Below are 23684 nucleotides of genomic sequence, written 5' to 3' on the forward strand. Positions count from 1 at the left end.
TAAAAATATTTGATGAAGCATTATTGCTGGCCTGTCTTCCACCCATATTATGTGATGCCTTGTTCATCTCTTTACCTAAGCTGGGAAGAGACGCTATAGAGCTGAAATCTTACAGACCCCTCACACATCTAAACACTGATTACACAATACTAGTGCAGATCCTGGCCAATAGATTGCCCCCATCCCCCCCCCGGTCCCGCAGCAGTTTCACCCAGAACAGACGGCTCTGTGCCAACCAGAAGCACCTTCCAGAACATAAGACATTTTTATCGGGTACTGGAAAGCGCTCCTTTGTCGCACCCAGAGTCGGGATACCTGTTACTCGATCTGCAGAAGGCATTTTACTCTCTGGAATGGCCCTATATATTCATGGTACTTTCCAGATATGGTCTGGGAGCCCTTTTTATCCGGCTGGTCAAGCTATTATATGCCAGGCCAACAGCCATGGTCAGAATAGATAGGTATATAACGGACCCGATCTTGATCCAGTGGGGTACACAACAGGGCTGGCAATTTCCCCCAATCTTTTTATCCCTGTCAATGGAGCCCTTGGACCATGTTCTCGATGCACAGGGGCAGCAATGGGGCATAACCCTCACCAATTGTACACACTCAGTCTCGCTTTATGTATACCATATGCTCCTCTATCTTAATAATGTCCATGAAATCTCATCCACTATAGAACATCTGCTTGCTCAGTTTGCCACCCTCAGTATCAGGCCTTAAAGTAAACTGGGCAAAATCTTGTCTTTTTCCATTCACTGCTGCTATGCCTGGCCCAGTACAATGTATATGCGGCGTCCCCTTGGATTGGCAGCCGACCACATTCTGGTACCTGGTATTTACCACACACATGTAGACCTCATTAACAGTAACCTGGTTTATGCTGTGTCTGCTCTGTAGGCACAAATAACTTTCTGGCAGACCTTGCCATTATCGGTGGCAGGCCGTGTGGCTCTTGTGCAGATGGTTGCGCTGAGGTGCGTGCTGTATTATGTGTTAACAAACCCTTTTTTCACTCTCTGGAGCGCTTAACCAGTGATTTTCTATGGCATGCTACACGCTGCAGGGTGGTCCTCACCAAGCTCTACCTCCCAGCAGATTGTGGTGGACTTGGTGTGCCAAGTTTTGAACATTACTATTTGGCCTTACAACTGCAATGGATGGTGCACTGGTTCGCAGGTTTCTAGCTGGAGGGTACTGTGACTGACCTCCCCAATGGGACCTGGGGCGCTTGCTCTACACCTTTCACCCGCTATCTAGGGCACCGCTGCTGCTGCTGATTACGGTAACATGCTGTTGCTTTCATAGGATCCTCTTTCTTACCAGGTCAGTGAAGCCTTAAGCCCTCACACTGCTGCTACTTGGCATGCTGCAGTGTGGGTGACTTATAACAGGATGGGGCCATAATACCTATGGAGTAGCTTATTATGGAGCCTGTTCTTCCACCGAGGCAGTTTCTTCTACATGCTTCCTTTATATGGTTGCTCAAGATGCATTGGGGAGACATGCTGCTGGAACCACCATTACACCTTGCAATCCAATAGCTACACTTAATGTGGAGGGGTCATCACCTGTCTTTATGAGGGCTAGCTGCCTGCATACTCATACAGCTATTCCCCTCATTGCCCTGCATCAACACTGGCACACTCACTTGGGCCTTCCTTGTACTGATAAAGAGTGTCAGGTAATGATGTCTTATCCTCCCCTGGTATCACACAATGCCCACTTAAAATTATTTACATTTCATATATTACATAGAGCCAATTTTACCCCCCAAAAAATAAGCAATTATTTCATCGCATGGATGCGACCAATCCCCACTACTAACCCCAGATAAAGAAGTTCTAACCCTCTTTGGACCTGTCCATCACTTGCCAGTTATTGGTTATATATTACGGCGCATCCTGGTGCAATGTACAGGCCCTACCACATTACACGCCAGGGATGTGTGCCTGCTGAGTCTAATATGCCATACTAAGGGCCAGATGTAGGAAGGCTATTACCAGTCGGTAACGGCCGAAATTAACGAATTCGGGTGTTAGCGACCGATAATAGGCTTTTCTGATGTAGGGGCCGAAAATAAGGATTCGGTAATTCACCGAATCGGTAATTTAAGGAATCGGTAAATTAACGATTTCTTAAATACTGATTCGGTAAATTACCAAATTCCTAATATAGGGAGCACTTAAATGAGTGCTTATCCTATGTGAGGATTCGTTATTTACCACTAGCTACAAGTTGGTGGTATATAACGGAAAAAAAACAAAAAGCAATTTTATGCAAATTGCTTCAGTGCCATGTTGCAGACATACATGCCCTTAGGCCATGTATGTTTCCAACATGTGCACCCATACACAATTGAGGGTTGCAACGGGTTGTCAAAGTGACACCCTGCCACCCTTCAATATTTTCCCCCATTTACCGAATCGGTATTTACCGATTCGGTAAAATTTACCGAAAAATTACCTACATACTATTTACCTATTCTTAAATACCAAATCGGTAAAATTCGGTATTTAAGAATAGGAAAATAGTATTTACCTACATCTGGCCCTTAGTGAGATAAAGCTGTGGCACAAATTATAGACCTGGCACTTATATTAGCCAAATGCCTGATCACGGGTAAATGGAAAGCGGTGGCCCCTCCTACATCCTCTGCCTGGGCTCTCTCAATGGTAGCCTGGGCACAGGCGGAGGGTAAAACCATACACAGAGAGGAAATAAGAGGTTTTGGCAAATACTTCATTTGTGATAGCTGAGACTCTCACCTGGAAAATCTGTGCAAGGGTCTGCAAATGAATGTACAACCCCACCTAGAGCGTTTTACCTTCTGTTCTTCAGTTACACTATAGCCTATGCTACCACTTGGAACGCCTGGTTGACTATTGCATTCCATACGAGCAGCCACAGATGTATCTTCATCTGAGTTTAGTTGTCACACATGGCGAGTGCATATATGTTACGTTCATTATAGTTGCAGACAGTATTTGTTTTATGGCAAAATAGGTGCATGTAGACATCATCTATGTCTAGGTGCACTCATTGATATCCCCCAAACCATAAATATAAAGTTGCTAGTTAGTGTTGCAACAGTTTATAATCCTTAGCTATGCATATTACTGCAATGCATAGTACTGCGTTATGTCACCTATACTGTTTATATTATGCAATATGCTTTGTAGACTGTATACTGCCTATGTCCATTTAAAAATGACAATAGCATTTTTTTTTAATAAGGTCATATGAATAAAGTGTTTTTGTTGAGGAGTGTATTGTGCAGCATTATATCGTTCATTGTTCAAATGCACCTCAAGATAAAAAAATCTTTAATCCAATTACATTTTCATACCAATGTGTTGAACGCACCACGGGTGAGTACTCCACAACGACATGTAGCGGAGTTACTAACGAATGGTGTTCATATATATATAAATAGGACATTGCAGTATAGCAAGTTGTTTTTTATGGGGTGCAGAGTAAATATAAGCAATTGGCGGGCAAAATTATTAGAGCGAGCAACCACAGTCATGATGATATGAACTGTGACTAAGCTACTGCATACAATGTAGTGTCCTGCTGGACACGGTCTAGTTGTTTTAGAGGATGTAACCCACACTCTACACCCACCCACCACTGGTGTCACGAGTCACGTGACCCAGTTAATAAAGGGGGCCGGGTGCTCGTGCTCGAGGCCAGTTTACTAACCCACTACCCTGTGTCCGTGTCTCCATGAGCGCCGCATTGCGGGCCTAGGGCCCAACACCACATACATGTAACAAACTAGGACTTAAAGTAAAACCTGGTTTCTATGAGGAATCCGGAGCTCATGCTTGGCCGCTTGGCACAAAAACAAGCTCATCCTCAGAGAATGCATTAGATGTGCGAGCAGGAGTACTATAAACAATATTTATTAATGAAGTAAATAGATTCAATTCTACATTTAGAAGAAATGTAATGATTTAAAGGACACCATGACACATATTCGGAATAAGATTTAGGAATGGTTAAAGAAATTAAAAAAACACACTTTGAAAATTTTGGGAAACCTAAAAGCCAAAGCTTTCTTTAGAGACACGGGTGACTGGATCCAAGGCATCCTCCTCTAAAGCCACAATGCAGAACATTTGGGTTGATGCTGGGTGTAGACTGTTACTTGCCCTAGTTAAGTTTTATGGAGGACCAGTACTTTGTAGCTAAAGGGCATTAGAACGAGGATCCGATAAGCATTGGATGAGGGGCAGCGGTTCATCCCGGTCACAAGTTCCAACTTTGCACTTAGCAACTGTTTTGGAGGTTGAAATCCTTCAGTGGTGCAAAGCTGTTGTTACCACCAAGCAGTGATCCAAATAAGTTGGATACTTTCTTTTTCCAGTCCGATGGAAGCCTCAAACTTTGTGATCAATAGCTCAGAGTAGAATAAATGCGAAATCGGAAGTTGCTGAGGTCACGTCATTCCCAATTACACTTGGCACTTAGTTTCAGTCCCCCAAAAGTCAAAAATGTTCTGAGTCACAAGTTTGGAAAATTATAATTATCTTCTTTCCTGTTACATCAATAGACATGAATTTTTTAAAGACTGTTCTTTGATTACCTACCATACTGTGGATTTGAGTGGGAAAATGCCTTTCACCCACTCCTTAAACTGCATAGCTAAAAGACAACTTTCAGCTGAACCTGGTAGCTTTCTCCAGGTCAAAGCAGCTGAATACATTTCTTGTACTTCTTCGTCATACCAGCAGTGGCACAATCAATCCACAGGAGTGGGTACACTTAAATAATTCCTGAATCCTTTTTTACTTGTGAGGTAAAGAAGGAACCACTTTAACTGGTCTTTACAATAGCATTGAGCACCAGAGATTGAAGGGAAAGTAGATACAGTGGTTAGTCCAGCCTAGATCATCTGTTAGATTTGTGGCTTCCATGTGGTGGGAGTATCTTTTTATAATACATTCACTTATTAATATGTATTCTCGTTATTTTCAATCCAGTAATATGGTAAAGACACAGCGAAAATATTAAGAGCAAGGTAGGTGTTCCAAAGAACGGCGCAGTGCATGTGAATCGTGACTGAGGTGAATATTGTCCAGTCCTGGATATCCCTTGAGCTGCAGCAAATAGTCAAATTTAGCACTGATCTTTTAAACAACGATTCCACATTTGTTAGAATTATTTCTCTCCAAACAAGTGTTCTGATATTTGGAGGCATCCTAAATATATGAAATAGTCTCCCCATTGGCTGTTTCAAATCCCCTACACTTTATCCCCGGTAGGATTCTGGCGATCTGCTAATATTGAAAATCTCTGTCTGCATACTGTATTGATGTTTTTGTCAGGGTTTCTACCTTTGTTAGTCCTAATGAAGACCCCATTGAAATTGATATAGAGGGTTGAAACTTCAACGATTTGTCCTTTTCACTGCCTTTTAATGAGGAGCGAGTAAACAGCACTTTCAATAATGGAGCTTTTCTGTACTTATATGATTTTGCCAAACAGTCAACAGTGGACTACTTGCTGCTTTTACATCAGAAAACACACTAATATTCACCACAGTCACTATTCACTTGCACTGAGCCGTTTTTTGGAGCGCGTATCTTGTTCTTGATATTTTTCCTGTGTCATTATCTTATCACTGGATTGAAAATAATGAGAATACATTTATGTAATAAAATTAAGTATATGTCTTTACGTTTTACACCTTGCCAAGAAAGCATAGGCTAATATGCTTTCTCTCAGGAAATCATTGTAAATCCTTTGTTATGACAAAACCAGTCTCAAAAAGCAATACCACCCTGTTGTCTAAGATGACTATGGAGAGACTTAGCTAAAATGTCCTCTCCTTCTAAGTGTGGCCCGTGCAGGTAAGAGTGGTGTGGGGGGTTTGATGTACGACGACGAGGGAAACATAAACTAAAAAAAAGAAAACCATGGTTTTCATTTTTTTCATGTAAGTTTTCCTCATTGTCGTATATTGAATCCCCCCACCCCATCGCTATTACCTTGAAGGGTCGCATCTGTCTCCGTTTCTAGTGTTACCCTAAGACTTCTAATAACAATGCTCTTCTGAACTCTTTGAAACATATCCCTTCAAGTCACCTTACAGTTGTACCTCACATGGAGTGAGATACCTGGATTTATTTGGGGTCTGCTTCAATTGAAAGGATTATCTGGAGTTTTTACCTTTCCACGCATGGCTGTTATCAACAAAGGCATGACACTTCTTTGTATGGGCTGGCCTGTGATAAGTCTTTACCTTCTTCTGCCAACTTTAAGCTAAATATAAGGTTGATCTGTGAGCCAAGTCCTGTGATCTTCTGTCTTCACTAGTACCTCTAACACAGAAGAAAGCCTCTAGAGCCAGAAAACTCATTATTTCTGGCAGCTCTCAGATTTGTCAGCAGTTGGCACATTTAATTCCTTCAACAATGCCTGGGGGAAGTAATACAAAAAGGAATTACTAATCTTCTGTTGGAAGCCACCATTTGCAGCAGTTATTAAACTGGTTTTAAAAGTAATTTAGGAAAGATAGAAAGTTAATAATATTTATAGAAGTCATTTTTGTGACATTTTTAATAAGAAGTATATGTTTGTCACTTAATTTTATTTCCCTTAACTAGCATAATGCTACATGAATTATGCTTTTGGCCCCTTCCAGGTCAAACATATAAAGAGGGTGGCTTTGAAATTGCAGAATTATACAGCAGTTGCTGGCATTTTCATAGAGGTCACGGAATTATGCTCATGCTTTCCTTTTCAACATATAAGTAGCCATAGCTTACATGTTTGCTATATGAACATCGCACAACTGCCCCGTGCCACTTCAAGGTGCACTTACAGGTATCTTACCTTGTGTCAGATGTATTATTTAAATGTCAAAATCTGCTTAATTCGAGTTTTCAACACTGCGATCTAAGCCAGATTGTGCCATGACTGCCGCCCATTTGCTATTGTCTACATAGTCCAAGCAACTCATACTGGTGCAACCACTCCACCGGTGGATGCAGGCATCCAGTGCAGTGGGCATACATGGTGCTTTGGTCACAATAGTCCAAGCAACCCCTGCCAGTACACAAATTCCTCCAGTAGATGCAGGTAGAAAAAGTCTAATTGGTAGGGTTATATACAAATTCCAGCTATGTCCTCATCATGTATCTCTTAAGTGACTTGCAATATCCTTTTAACATATGAAAGAGTGCTTATTATTCCTAATAATACATGGGCTTAACATTTCTTTTCCCTCAAAAAGGAATCTAAAATCCTTGTTCTCTTTCTCCTTCATATAAAAGAGGATGATTGTGCATATGCATAATAAACATAGAATTTGTAGGAAGAAATTAAACTTACCAAATTGTCAATTTCCTATAAATGCATACTATTTGTAGTCTAATGTAAATATGTTTCAAAAATAGCTTTAGTTAATCTCTGGTAACATGCAAAGGATTCCTGCTTCTATGTGAGGAACTGCAGCTGTGAAAAAATTAAACACGCAGTCTTTTAAATGGCTCTGTTCAGCTAATGGCTATTCATTTTAAGAATATAGTTCAGAACCACTGAAAAGCTACATCTGATTTTCTTTGTTTAAACAACATTTGCAACTTTGCTCCATGGCCTACCTTCCATGCTTTGTGCATGCTCTAGCAGCAAGCCTAGTGGAATCAGGACTTTACTGTAATACATTATTTTCTTATTATAGGTGACTAGTAAAGTTGCAAAGGATTCTAATAGGAACATTAGACCCATTTGTTATATAGGGATTGAAGTCTTCCATGTATTATAATAGCAGCAATAAAAATAAATCTTATAATGCTTACTACCACTGTTGGGAGATCGGACTTCCATTCAACAATGTCAAAGCCCTGGTAAATAAGTCAACAAGGCTTGTATCTATTCAAAACGACAAGGAATGTCTAAATAAGAGGGCACACAGCTGGTTTGTGATACAAAGCTATCTAAAATGTTCACCACAACCGTATCTCGGCACCAGTTTTTCAGGATCGTTAAAAGAAGGATTTTTGGCACTGCGGATGGGGATTTTATCCGCCAAACCTCACATGCCCCCGTGGAAACGCACATTTGCATCTACACTATGTAGACTATGCGGCGAAACTAAAGAAGATATGCTGCATCTCCTATGCATATGCAAGTTCCTAGAGCGGGAGAGGAGAGAGCTGTTAAAACCACATATAAACGAAATGCATATTAGGTCTTGTCGACAGGCAGTAAAGGCCTGTTTTAGCGGGACCAACGTTAAATTAATCTGCAGCTTCGTCCGCTTCATGAAAACTGCCCAAATAAAGCTTTCCGCCGCGGTCTAAGCCTAACCGCCACTGCCCAAGCCACCTTGTCTGGTAATTCTCCTTGACCCCCTTTACGCCCTGACCCCAACTTTGGTCGTTAAGACTATATAACAGACTGTCAGAGCTATGGACACTGGGGCTGCCACCAGATTGGGCGTTACCCCTTTTTAGTCCTATCGTAAATAAACTGTATGTATTTTATTTTGTAATCGTTCAATTTTAAAACATGTGCACTACGTTTTTAAGGAAATATGAAATCAAGGCATACATGTATTTTTTTTCTTATAAATTTTATATTGATGTGTGGACTGCTAAGATTTTAATTAATCAATGCAAATAAATAAACAAAAACAATACTACCACTGTTGAGATGTTTCATCATGCTGAAGCAGGGTTTATCCAATTTAATAGCAGTGACAGAGAAAATGTGACACCCAGTTCAACTTATGTTCCAGAGATGAGTATCAGATCCACAAACCAATTGATGGTAAGTTAACAGTTATGCTTGTAGTTTCATATTTACTTAAAGTTTTTAACAATTCCTCTAAAATATTTTTCATTCACCCCTTGTTTATGTTTTTGCTAAGCTTGCTTATGAGTCTACTAATATGATAGACCCTTTTAGATTATGGTTGTTATGGTAGGTTGCATTATGGTGATGTTTCATGCGTGCCTCATATCATCCATTTTAATCTACTGGTACTAGTTTTATATCTCTGATGTAATAAAGCTAAGAATCTGGTTAAGATCTTGGCGGATGGGATACTTAGTCAAAAACGTATTGGATATCCCGTCCAACATATTACAAGTTCCATAGGGTATAATGGATTTGTCATACGGCGAACGGGATATCCGTCACGTTTGTGACAGTGTAACTCTGTCCACCAAGATCTTAATCAGGTCCTAAGCCTGCAGTTATGAGTTAGGCACTGTGTATTAACTAGTGCCTACATGAATGGAAAGCTACAAAGAAAAGATGGGAGCAAAGGGCTCATTCCATTCACATGCAGAAGACCAGCAGCTAAAACTGTTGGTTCAGCCAAGAGATTGCATTACAGGAACACAAACTCCCATTCCACCCACAAAGGAGGATCAATTCCATGTAGCAATAGGTGTGCTGTTCTTAGGAACGCAGAGTGGTTCTGTGTGGCAGGACCACTCAACTGTCATAATATCAGTGATGAATCATGAGTGTCTCGAGGCAGAGCTGCACATATAGTGGTTAGCCATTTTAATGTCATGTGGGCAGGCTTGATGACTGTAAACATGCATCAATGGTATCTTAGTTGAGGCAGAAGACGGTGGCCCATGTATCAATGTTTTCGTGATTTAGTGCTTGGTGTGCAAAGCCATTGTGAAATCACAAAGTCTGCAATCTGCAGAATCACAGGGTTTGCACCCACAAAATAGCTTTTTTCCATTTACTAAACCCATTTTGCAAATCGGAACAGTGTTTCTAACTCGCAAAATAAGTTTTGCAATCCATTCTAAACTGCAATTAGATGGGAGCTGGTAAGGGGCATCCCCTCCTAATTGCGAGTCATAATGGTATGTGTCAATGGTTTGCAACTACAATTGGCATCACAAACTGTTGTTCAGTTACCAACACCTCAGAGGAGATTGTATCTGATATATTAAGGCAAGCACTGGTGGCACCCAGAGCAACAGTCTTTTTGGCACCCCCCATGACCTCCTTCTCCATGAAATGCCTCACTACCACTCTCCAACCATGCACCTCATCTCTCCAACTTAAATTTCATTTTTTACTAGTGCTACTCATAGTTCACTCACACTCACTTCTGTGATCTGAATGGTACACATTATTTGCAGCAGGCACATTAAACCTCTGTGCTACTTTATAATGAGCCAAAACTACCCCTAGACAAGATTCTGATCTCTCACCAGTAGGAACATTAATCACCAGAGTTATATTGACATATTTATTGTTGCCTTAAAACTTCTGGATGCATGTTCCTTTAAACCAAAAGTTATTTTTAAACACAGCTACCCCACCAAAGTCAGTGCCTGGTGCGACTGCACCAGTCACACAGGCCTAAAGCTGGATCTGTGGGCCAATGTGTCATGTCGACCTCAAAGGGGGAGCAGGCAGTGATCTAGTGGACTCTGGCTGCACCTCCCAATGAATTCTCAAATTGGAAATGTTCTTTTTAAAGCAGTTCCTTTATGGATCATGGGCTGCAGATGCTGGGATAATGGTTTCCTGTTCCTTACAGGCCACTATTACTGTGTGTGTAGCCAATATCAGGGTGTCCCAAATAGTAATTTGTTTAATTGATATTCATTAGGCAGATCATTCTACAACCCCCCTTCAACTGGCGAATTTGTGATGTGACCTTTCATTATATTTGCAAAACATCTGTGTTCAATGTGTGCCTACTTTTTGTGACCTAGCTCTTAGTATTTTGGGTGCTTAGTCTGAAATGAGTGGTCTGCGATAGCCAGGTAGCCGTGGAATGGACTTTGTGAGTGATGCTATCTAAGCCAATTAGATAGTGAAAAGTTGAATTTACTAGGATTTGAATCAATGGAGAATGTGCTCTGGGAGAGATTGGGTGACTCTTTGTTATTTTAGGTATTTCAGTGCTTTGAAGTAGCTTTCAATCTACACCAGCACCTTACAAATGCACGAGGTTTAGCATAACATAGTAATTTAGGCAAAGATAATAACCCTTATTTTGCTTTTTTTGTTCAGTAAAAGTCAGATTCTCTTGCATCTGAGGAAAAAATGTAGGACACCAGTTTTTTTTGTGGTAAATCTAAGATACGTTTGCTTTTTTACTGTATACTTTTACTGTTGATTAATGAAGATATTTATCAGGTTAAATGAAAGAACGGAAAATATCAGGAGGTCAATCAAAAATGCATAAACTGTCCAAAAAACAAAGTGTTACATTGGGGAGCAATCACAAAGTCCATATGGAAATGATACAACGTGACCATCAATTGATTCCCATCAGATACCCATCCTGTGCCGCCCTACATCATTTGGGATCCTTCAACCAAGGTTAGTGAGATGTAACCACAAACAAACTGAGTGATAAGTCACCCAATTGAACAAACAGGATCTACAAGTAGGGAATTATTGTGAATGCATCAGGAGGGTAAATGACTAGCAGTGCAACAGAAAATAAATCAAATAGTAGTGCTTGAAAAAGTGAGTGATATAAAAATGGGTTATGAAAGTGGAAAAATATGATTTAATGGTATCCTATCCATACCCAATGTTAAAAAACAGTGCAAGGTAGTTTTATACAAATAGCTACCCAGATGGAAAAGAGGTCAACATGTTTCTGCGGAAAAGTGGAGTCTCGAGATCTCCGCCTGCTTCATCAGGACCTATATTTAGTGCTACTGCTTAAATAGTTGAAAAAAATAATAAGAAAAAAGTGTCACCTGAAGTTCGCCATTTCAGAAGATCCAGATCATCACAGTGGCAAAACAGGGCCAAAAATATAAGATACAATGAAACACATTAGCACTTGCGACAGTTTGCAACCCACATTGTTTATGTGTAAAATTATAAATAGCCAATAATTTTATTAGTCACTAGGTCTCAAAATAGTAGACATATCAGATTGAGTGCCATTATTGTAGCAAAAAAGTTGAATTTTGAAAAACACAATGGCTTCACTCACCCAAATTATGGGGAATGCATACCCCACCTCACCGGGCTACAGCGCAGGTATAGACGGAGCACCGCTCTGGGGAGAGGGAGGGAAAGAGGAAACAGATTGAGGAAAGATATAAAGCTGTTATCAATGCATCAATTTCTTTTAGAGGAAGCTGATCGTACATTCAGGGGTAGTGAGTTGAAATCTCATTATCCATTGGCTACGACAGTAGTCTAATCATACCCCCTGGAACGTCGTCATTAATATCATTCATCCACTAATAAAACACAATGACTGAACATCGCAAAATGGGCGCTCTCGAGTTGTCTAGTCAGAGCATTGGCGTCCCATGTGTGCGATTGCCCCGGTGTGACCTGCAAACTATACCGATCATATCAGGCAAACCGCCAGTAAAGTTAGGATACATCGTGGTCATGCAAGGTCTAAGGCGGAATGGAAACCGGAACGCTTTAACGCGTTCTAAGTTTGGAAGCAATTAGTTTAGACCCCCACCGTCCTGCTTACCTGTCCGTCGGTACTCCGGACATCCGTCTAGGCTGTCTTGGAGGGAGGTAGCTTGACGGACAGGAAGCAGGCTATTGAGGTTGCGCAGAGAAAAGCGTGATGACGTATCCCTGCGTGGAGCATGCCGAGCCCGCAGGGAATTGTAGTTTTCCATCCCCGTAGCAAGCAGAAAAGGCTGCCTGCCTATCTTTCAGTGTGGCGCGCTGACAACGCACACAAAGCGCGTCAGGACGACAAACTACATGGCGCTTTAGGGGCCAGTAGGGAAATGTAGTTAGTTACAAAAGTCGAGTACCAGTGACTCTCTGAAGTTACAAATCACTGTGTGCGTCGTGATCTCACAGGTATCATGTCCTGTCTATGATTTAGATGCCTGAGTGCCAAAGATCGAGTAATGGTCATAAAAAACGAAGTTAAATTGTAAATGTTAAGCAAAAGGTAAGCAAAAAACTGAACCATTCTCATAATTCATTCTCTCTGTAAATCCACGATGTTTAACATGAGTTAAAAGTTCTCAATAGAAACCAATAGTATCGGGTTTCTTTTTTATAGAGAGAAATATTAGCACTATTCCCTGGAGAACACATGGTGGTGTCTGAGAGATCACTCGTATCCCTCTGTTTTACTGCAGGATATGCCTATTTGTCAGTAATACACCTCAAGTACAGTCTGGTGGATAGCATATAGGACATTAGAGATGGATAAATTTCTACAATGACATCCATGGAATGTCATCATTCAATCCTGACTTATGGGTTTGCAATTTATACACCCATCTTTGTTCTCGTTTGAATAGGAACACGCTGGTGTCAACAATATGCTCTGGAATTATTGGTTGTTCCAGGACTGTCCACCTTAAGTCTGTCGGAAGATGTTGCGCCAGTAAGAAATGACTCGTAAGTCTAGTGGCCAGTTTGTTACACCTTATAGAACTTTTGTGTTCAGATATTCGCAGCTTGACTTTGCGAGTTGTCATTCCGACATACATCTTGTGGCAAGGACACTTAATCAAATAAATAAGATTAGCACTATTACAATTGGTGAACTTGCGTTGTTCCCAAGCTCGTTCTAATCCAATGTCAATTGTTGTTGTTTTTGATGTCTGGGGACAGGCCGCACATTGTCCACAGGGATGATGTCCTGTAACCGCAGGCATGTCCCACAGAGTGCCCACTACTCTCGGTATCTCACTTTTTGGTCTAGTATGGACAAGTCTATCCTTCAGATTTTGTGCTCTCTTATATGCGAAAAGCGGAAGGGGTAACGTGTCTTGTCCAGTATTGAGAATACCCCAGTGTCTTTTCACAATCTTGGTAATTTGGTTTGAAAAGGTACCAAATGTGCTCACGCATGTCATGCGTTCAGTCTTGGGTTTTGGAGGTAGAATTTCGAGCAAACCGGCACGATTATTGTTTGCAGCTCTTTTTTGTGACTGCTTGATAAGATTATTTGGATATTCTTTGCGTGCCAGATCTCTCGATAGACATTGAGCATGTGTTTGGAAAGATACACTATCAGAGCAGTTCCTCTGTATGCGCAAAAATTGCCCATAGGGTAAATTGTCCCGCAGGGACTTTGGGTGGCAACTATTATAATTGAGCAATGAATTGCGTGCCATTGGTTTGCGATATAGTTCTGAAGTCAAACCATTGGGTGTGCCGTGAATGAGCAGATCTAAAAATGCCAAACTCTGTGAATCAAATTCCATAGTAAATTTAAGGAAACGATTCCTTTTGTTAATCCATTCGTGGAACTCCTGTAGCTGTGTGACACTCCCACGCCACACGACGAAAATATCGTCTATGTAGCGCTTCCATGTTCGCAGACAACCTAGATGGGGGTTGGTGTCTGCGAACACGTGCTCCTGCTCGAAGTGATGCACATACAAATTAGCGAGGCTTGGGGCAAAAACGCTGCCCATACTGGTCCCGCTAATCTGCAAGTAGAGATGGTCCTCAAACCGGAAAAAATTCTCGGTCATAGCTATCGTGGCTAGGGTCATGATCAAACTGACAGGTGTTATGGAGTTAAGGTCTCTGGCTGATAACAGTGTCTCTATGACCTCTAAGGTCTCAGTTTGAGGGATGGACGTATACAAACTTTCAACGTCAAAAGACACCAACAGGTCAGTTTCTATATTGAAGTCAATAGTGGGTAGTAACCTCAGCACATCCTTCGTATCCTTAAGAAAGGTAGGCATTTCTCGTACCATGGGTTGGAGGAACACATCGACGAAAGTCGAGAGGGGTTCCAAAAGTGAACCTATCCCCGATATTATCGGACGTCCAGGTGGAGGACGTGGGATCTTATGGATTTTGGGTAACTGATAGAAATATGGTACAATGGGATTGGGTGTACATAGAAATTGTCCCTCCTTCGGTGTGATCCATCCCTCACTCAAAGCTTCCTCGACAACATGGCCAATTGCCTTGATTAATCTCTCAGTCGGATTTATAGAGAGTTTACGGTATGACCTTGTGTCGTTGAGTTGTCGTAGGCACTCATCGCGGTATGTTTCAGTGTCTAAGATCACAATCGCGCCCCCCTTGTCGGCGGGTTTAATGACAATCAAGGGATTGTCAGCCAAAGACTTAACTGCATCTTGTTCCTGCCGTGATAGATTGAAGAAGACTCTCGGTCTGTTTTTGAACAGTTCTTGCAAGTCATGGTCCACTGCCTCCTCGAAGGTAAGAACTTTCGGTGGTAGGCCTATTGTGGTGGGATTAAAGGTGGATGGTTTCTTAAGACCAGTATTCTCATACTTGGTCTGATCAGCTCCTTTTGATTTGTTTAAAAACATATAATGGAGTCTGATTTTCCTGTAAAACTTCCCCATTTCAATCTGTGCTTGAAACGGGTCATTCACACTGGTAGAAACAAAGCCCAAACCTTTGTTCAATGTCAGTTCCTGTATTTCAGTGATAGGTTGGTAAATTTCAGTGATAGGGTGGTAAATTCCACCGGACTCCACCGGAATTTACCACCTCAGACCATGGACCTGAGGAGCGGGGAAAAGATCCCGCAGGAACAAGCAGGGACCTCAGCCCCAGTCTAGTGATCAATTTGAGCACTCAACCTATCACTGAAATACAGGAACTGACATTGAACAAAGGTTTGGGCTTTGTTTCTACTCCATTATATGTTTTTAAACAAATCAAAAGGAGCTGATCAGACCAAGTATGAGAATACTGGTCTTAAGAAACCATCCACCTTTAATCCCACCACAATAGGCCTACCACCGAAAGTTCTTACCTTCGAGGAGGCAGTGGACCATGACTTGCAAGAACTGTTCAAAAACAGACCGAGAGTCTTCTTCAATCTATCACGGCAGGAACAAGATGCAGTTAAGTCTTTGGCTGACAATCCCTTGATTGTCATTAAACCCGCCGACAAGGGGGGCGCGATTGTGATCTTAGACACTGAAACATACCGCGATGAGTGCCTACGACAACTCAACGACACAAGGTCATACCGTAAACTCTCTATAAATCCGACTGAGAGATTAATCAAGGCAATTGGCCATGTTGTCGAGGAAGCTTTGAGTGAGGGATGGATCACACCGAAGGAGGGACAATTTCTATGTACACCCAATCCCATTGTACCATATTTCTATCAGTTACCCAAAATCCATAAGATCCCACGTCCTCCACCTGGACGTCCGATAATATCGGGGATAGGTTCACTTTTGGAACCCCTCTCGACTTTCGTCGATGTGTTCCTCCAACCCATGGTACGAGAAATGCCTACCTTTCTTAAGGATACGAAGGATGTGCTGAGGTTACTACCCACTATTGACTTCAATATAGAAACTGACCTGTTGGTGTCTTTTGACGTTGAAAGTTTGTATACGTCCATCCCTCAAACTGAGACCTTAGAGGTCATAGAGACACTGTTATCAGCCAGAGACCTTAACTCCATAACACCTGTCAGTTTGATCATGACCCTAGCCACGATAGCTATGACCGAGAATTTTTTCCGGTTTGAGGACCATCTCTACTTGCAGATTAGCGGGACCAGTATGGGCAGCGTTTTTGCCCCAAGCCTCGCTAATTTGTATGTGCATCACTTCGAGCAGGAGCACGTGTTCGCAGACACCAACCCCCATCTAGGTTGTCTGCGAACATGGAAGCGCTACATAGACGATATTTTCGTCGTGTGGCGTGGGAGTGTCACACAGCTACAGGAGTTCCACGAATGGATTAACAAAAGGAATCGTTTCCTGAAATTTACTATGGAATTTGATTCACAGAGTTTGGCATTTTTAGATCTGCTCATTCACGGCACACCCAATGGTTTGACTTCAGAACTATATCGCAAACCAATGGCACGCAATTCATTGCTCAATTATAATAGTTGCCACCCAAAGTCCCTGCGGGACAATTTACCCTATGGGCAATTTTTGCGCATACAGAGGAACTGCTCTGATAGTGTATCTTTCCAAACACATGCTCAATGTCTATCAAGAGATCTGGCACGCAAAGAATATCCAAATAATCTTATCAAGCAGTCACAAAAAAGAGCTGCAAACAATAATCGTGCCGGTTTGCTCGAAATTCTACCTCCAAAACCCAAGACTGAACGCATGACATGCGTGAGCACATTTGGTACCTTTTCAAACCAAATTACCAAGATTGTGAAAAGACACTGGGGTATTCTCAATACTGGACAAGACACGTTACCCCTTCCGCTTTTCGCATATAAGAGAGCACAAAATCTGAAGGATAGACTTGTCCATACTAGACCAAAAAGTGAGATACCGAGAGTAGTGGGCACTCTGTGGGACATGCCTGCGGTTACAGGACATCATCCCTGTGGACAATGTGCGGCCTGTCCCCAGACATCAAAAACAACAACAATTGACATTGGATTAGAACGAGCTTGGGAACAACGCAAGTTCACCAATTGTAATAGTGCTAATCTTATTTATTTGATTAAGTGTCCTTGCCACAAGATGTATGTCGGAATGACAACTCGCAAAGTCAAGCTGCGAATATCTGAACACAAAAGTTCTATAAGGTGTAACAAACTGGCCACTAGACTTACGAGTCATTTCTTACTGGCGCAACATCTTCCGACAGACTTAAGGTGGACAGTCCTGGAACAACCAATAATTCCAGAGCATATTGTTGACACCAGCGTGTTCCTATTCAAACGAGAACAAAGATGGGTGTATAAATTGCAAACCCATAAGTCAGGATTGAATGATGACATTCCATGGATGTCATTGTAGAAATGTATCTATCTCTAATGTCCTATATGCTATCCACCAGACTGTACTTGAGGTGTATTACTGACAAATAGGCATATCCTGCAGTAAAACAGAGGGATACGAGTGATCTCTCAGACACCACCATGTGTTCTCCAGGGAATAGTGCTAATATTTCTCTCTATAAAAAAGAAACCCGATACTATTGGTTTCTATTGAGAACTTTTAACTCATGTTAAACATCGTGGATTTACAGAGAGAATGAATTATGAGAATGGTTCAGTTTTTTGCTTACCTTTTGCTTAACATTTACAATTTAACTTCGTTTTTTATGACCATTACTCGATCTTTGGCACTCAGGCATCTAATTCATAGACAGGACATGATACCTGTGTGATCACGACGCACACAGTGATTTGTAACTTCAGAGAGTCACTGGTGCTCGACTTTTGTAACTAACTACATTTCCCTACTGGCCCCTAAAGCGCCATGTAGTTTGTCGTCCTGACGCGCTTTGTGTGCGTTGTCAGCGCGCCACACTGAAAGATAGGCAGGCAGCCTTTTCCTGCTTGCTAAGGGGATGGAAAACTACAATTCCCTGCGGGCTCGGCATGCTCCACGCAGGGATACATCATCACGCTTTTCTCTGCGCAACCTCAATAGCCTGCTTCCTGTCCGTCAAGCTACCTCCCTCCAAGACAGCCTAGACGGATGTCCGGAGTACCGACGGACAGGTAAGCAGGACGGTGGGGGTCTAAACTAATTGCTTCCAAACTTTGAACGCGTTAAAGCGTTCCGGTTTCCATTCCGCCTTGGACCTTGCATGACCACGATGTATTCTAACTTTACTGGCGGTTTGCCTGATATGATCGGTATAGTTTGCAGGTCACACCGGGGCAATCGCACACATGGGACGCCAATGCTCTGACTAGACAACTCAAGAGCGCCCATTTTGCGATGTTCAGTCATTGTGTTTTAGTAGTGGATGAATGATATTAATGACGACGTTCCAGGGGGTATGATTAGACTACTGTCGTAGCCAATGGATAATGAGATTTCAACTCACTACCCCTGAATGTACGATCAGCTTCCTCTAAAAGAAATTGATGCATTGATAACAGCTTTATATCTTTCCTCAATCTGTTTCCTCTTTCCCTCCCTCTCCCCAGAGCGGTGCTCCGTCTATACCTGCGCTGTAGCCAGGTGAGGTGGGGTATGCATTCCCCATAATTTGGGTGAGTGAAGCCATTGTGTTTTTCAAAATTCAACTTTTTTGCTACAATAATGGCACTCAATCTGATATGTCTACTATTTTGAGACCTAGTGACTAATAAAAGTATTGGCTATTTATAATTTTACACATAAACAATGTGGGTTGCAAACTGTCGCAAGTGCTAATGTGTTTCATTGTATCTTATATTTTTGGCCCTGTTTTGCCACTGTGATGATCTGGATCTTCTGAAATGGCGAACTTCAGGTGACACTTTTTTCTTATTATTTTTTTCAACTATTTAAGCAGTAGCACTAAATATAGGTCCTGATGAAGCAGGCGGAGATCTCGAGACTCCACTTTTCCGCAGAAACATGTTGACCTCTTTTCCATCTGGGTAGCTATTTGTATAAAACTACCTTGCACTGTTTTTTAACATTGGGTATGGATAGGATACCATTAAATCATATTTTTCCACTTTCATAACCCATTTTTATATCACTCACTTTTTCAAGCACTACTATTTGATTTATTTTCTGTTGCACTGCTAGTCATTTACCCTCCTGATGCATTCACAATAATTCCCTACTTGTAGATCCTGTTTGTTCAATTGGGTGACTTATCACTCAGTTTGTTTGTGGTTACATCTCACTAACCTTGGTTGAAGGATCCCAAATGATGTAGGGCGGCACAGGATGGGTATCTGATGGGAATCAATTGATGGTCACGTTGTATCATTTCCATATGGACTTTGTGATTGCTCCCCAATGTAACACTTTGTTTTTTGGACAGTTTATGCATTTTTGATTGACCTCCTGATATTTTCCGTTCTTTCATTGATCCGGGGGCCTATATCAGTAGATGGTCGTAAAATATTTCCCCTTGACCTTCTTTGTTATTTACTTGATATTTATCAGGTTGCCAATTAAAATCGGAGAGAGTAAGTATTCTTGTGGAGTTAAGAAAGGCCATTGAACTTATGATAATGTATCAATATAATTTGTTATATTACCCACATTACAATAAGCAAACCAGTCCAGGAAAACCAGAGACACCCATTGTGGCAGTGAGACAATAAAAAGAGAGTAGCAGAAGGTGCCTAAGAACAGACATGTCTAAGTGCCCCCAGCCTTTAATTTATCTACTTGTACAGAATGTTTAGAAGATCACCCAAAATATGGACCTAAGCTGTTTCTTACCAGGTCCTTCTCTGGAAGAGGAATTTATGAGAACAAGAAGCGAACAATTAGATCAGAATATTCCCCGAAATTATCCTCAAGAGCAAAATTGATTTGGTACAGTATGCTTTCTGTAAGGAAACGTTTCAAATCAGAAGTAGAGTGAAAATTCACTAGCAGGGTGAGCCCATCATTGATATTGAAAATTGGAAGAAGTCACATATGCTGCAAAAAGTAAAGTTGATTGCTGATATGTTTACTTTATTCTGTCATTGATTTTTAAAACATATACCACTATTGGTGGAATGAGTCGGTCATTACCTCCACTTCCCGTGTTCCACATCAGAGTCATGATGATGTGAACATTCCCGCATGCAAGACAGGTATTATGTTAAGCACATTACAACATTGGAATGTTGGGGGCTCTATTGAAGACAGCAAAGTGGCACAGGCATAGTAATGGCTAGTAAAAGCCTTTTGCTCCAACATTCCAATTTTTGTCTCTCAGTTTTCCTGTTTTTAATTTAGGACATTATACCCTGAGTAGGAGAATTGTTCTAATAGCCTATAGCTCTTCTACCTTGGGCTATACCAGTTGTTAAAGGCCCTGTCCCTCGTTATAGGCCCTCGTCTGCGTCTCGGGCCTATAACTCGGGTTCAGGGCCTTTAAAATCTGGCAAAGCCCTCCGCAGCATGCTATAAATCTATAGTAAAGTTTCTTCTTTGTTTACAGGTTTATTTTTACAGAGAAGAAACTTGTTAATAACCCTTTCTCTATTTCATTAAGAAAAACACCCTCCCCGTCCCTTTTCCATAATACTAGAGTTCTTTAAATATATGCACTCAAATAGCAAGAACTAAAGTAGTCTCAAACCATCGTTAAAGGGAGATTGTATATTTGGACTGTGGCAAGGAAGACTTAGACCAGGAGTAATGAAGATTACTGGTAAGTGATCAAGTCAATAGCCACTCTACTGTATATTACTGAAAATTACATTTGTAGTGAATGTATAACATTAATTCATACAAAATATGGAATTTGAAAAGATTATGTTTTCAAAATCAATGTATGTAATTTACAATCAGTTTTCTGTGATCCACTGACAAAGCAAAATTTTGTTTTATTTATTTGTAGGTAATTTTGACTGGGTTGGAAATGAATTCACCCACAATGCAGGAGTAGGCCTAGTTATCAAGGAGACAGATGTGATGAATGACAGAAATGGCACCAGCATCATTGAACAATTGAAGGCCGTGTTTGAGAGGGATTGGTACTCACGCCATGCTCGAAGTTTACAAGCCAGCAAAATACCAGACTGTTTGAAGCACAGACTTTTCAGACTAGTACCAAATAAGACAGACACTGGTAACTTGGATGGAAAAGACCATTTTACTGTTCAGTAGGATGGACGAAAGATTATCCTGAGTTTTTACGCTTCTAAAGGTTTACATGCAAAAGACTTAAAGCGAATCAAAAGTGAATACACTCATGCTGATTTTTAATAGGAAAGCACACTTATACTGACATCCTCAATCTCATATTGGGTTAGGATGTCTGAATTTCTTTTCTGACGCTGAATGTCATTCCTGTTGAAATGTTGAGTTTGAAGATAATTCTTTGTCCTTGAAATGGCCTGCATTTTTCTCCATTGTTATAGCTTCACCCTCTACCTCTTTTTTTTAATAGTTTTAGAAGAAAGATGAGGTTAAGCCTAAAAAACTGCCAAAATGTATTGGTAAGCAGTAGAGGGAAATATTGTGTTAAAAACAATTGCCTCCTGAAAGTTTTCCACTCTTCCTTTATACACATCAGAAGAAAAGAAATATATACTGCCTTCTCGTCACTTTCTTTGTAGATTTTAGGTGCTAACAGTTTCAGATATGTATGCTACGAAGCAAATCTTGTTTTATATGTTATGCATGGATTTCTACCTGCTAAAAACAGGACTACCTTGTACGCAATTACTTTTGAACCATAAAAGGCCAGCTATAGAGAAGGACTTTGATTCCTCAAGGAGCATAGTATTGCAAACAAGAAACACCACTATTACTATTAAAATCTAGATTTTGGTTTCTTGTATGATTAAGTTGCAGAGATCCAAATTTGTTTTGTAAATCTGCTCGCTTTTTCCAGCAGTGAATATTTAGCTGTGAGGTGTTACTATATTTTTTAGTGAAAGATTTTGGCCAAGAGATGATAATGATCCAAAATGATATCAACATTTATAGGGAATCAATGATGCAATCAAATTAGGATAGCACCTCGTATACCTGGTGACTGCTAAAGAATACCCATGTGCTAACAGCCACATTGCAACATCCCAAATCAAAAGGTTTGCACTCATGTTCTCTCAAGAAAATATTTTTTGTAATTGAAGTCAGCTTTCTAAGAAGAAAAGGTCTGATTTGAACACTGCTGCAGGTACAAATTATATAATCAGTGCATATTTGTTCCCTGTGTCTCACAAGACCATGAGAAGTCTTGATTATATATACTATAATTGCCTAGAAGTTGAGGACCCCCTCTATCTACTGAAGACATATAAGTTGTCCTTTCTGTTAAAGAATACTGTTAGAAAATGTAGACTGTTGTACTTTATGGATTGAAAATCCATTTTTGTTCAAATTATGACAAGAAATAATCACAAGATGCAACAATCAAATTATTCCAGATAATGTAAACATTTGGTAAAGTAGTATTACAGGAGATTCCCACTCAGAGGTGTTCTTGTTTGGGAACTTCAGGGCTGATATATGAAAAGATTGTTCTCAAACCGTGGTTGTAAACAGAACATTGACATTTTGCGAACAGTATTAAATTGTGTGAAGTGCCTATTAATACTACTTCATTAATACTTCACAGTGTAAAATCTCTAGTTGCAAGGGATTGCAGAATGACCTGACTAATAAATATTGATAAGGTGGATCGATATTTGCAACTTTCTCTGATTGGCCAGGAACAGCAGACTGCCATTCCTATGTTTTCATTGTCAAACTGGATTTTTATATATTTTTTAAAGCAGCCAGTTTTCCTTAAGAGAACCGATGTTACCTTAGGAAAACTGGGTTTGGAAACACACTAGGTAGCAGTCCCCTGACATTTTTTCTATTTCATTTTTGTTTTTATTGTATGTTCTCTTGCCATTAAATGCTTGAATAGTTACAATGAGAAGTTAAATTATGAGTCTCCCCTATAGTACACACATGGGGTTGGATAATGAAGAAAAGTACATTTTAGGACCACAATTATTTATTTTATTAACATTGCAGGTATAACTGAACTTGTATGTGATGGATTTTGAAGCAAGCTAGTCAGAAATACATGACAACTATGATATTCATTTCCCTGACAGTACAATTTACCTGAAAGGAGCAGATGTCTGTCCTTCAGGTTGTATTACCATCGTCAGTGGCCATGTAGGTGAATGCCATACTAAAAAGAATGATAGTTTGCAAAACTGCAATAACTAACGAAGTGCACCCTCTTTTGGATTCATTAATGCATAAACACATATTTAGGGACTTATTTAAAGATTCCAGATAAGATACTCCATCATAATGTGACGGCGATCCCGTCTGCTGTACTACAAGTGCGATAAGCTATAATGCACCTATAATATGCCAGGACACCAACGA

The 23684-nt window shown here is 40.7% G+C and overlaps 1 protein-coding gene across 1 annotated transcript in view; it reads left to right on the plus strand.

Annotated features, from left to right (window-relative positions):
• Positions 1 to 22972, plus strand: part of PLD5 (phospholipase D family member 5) — a 1381847-nt gene extending 1358875 nt beyond the window's left edge. Inside the window, exon 10 of the mRNA XM_078646903.1 lies at positions 21184 to 22972. Within this exon, the coding sequence (XP_078503029.1) occupies positions 21184 to 21452 (269 nt within the window). The 3' untranslated portion in view covers positions 21453 to 22972. The remainder of the gene's footprint in view (positions 1 to 21183) is intronic.
• Positions 22973 to 23684: the final 712 nt, after the last annotated feature.

This window comes from Lissotriton helveticus, chromosome 6 (assembly GCF_964261635.1).
Source record: "Lissotriton helveticus chromosome 6, aLisHel1.1, whole genome shotgun sequence".
Classification (NCBI taxonomy): Eukaryota; Metazoa; Chordata; class Amphibia; order Caudata; family Salamandridae; genus Lissotriton; species Lissotriton helveticus.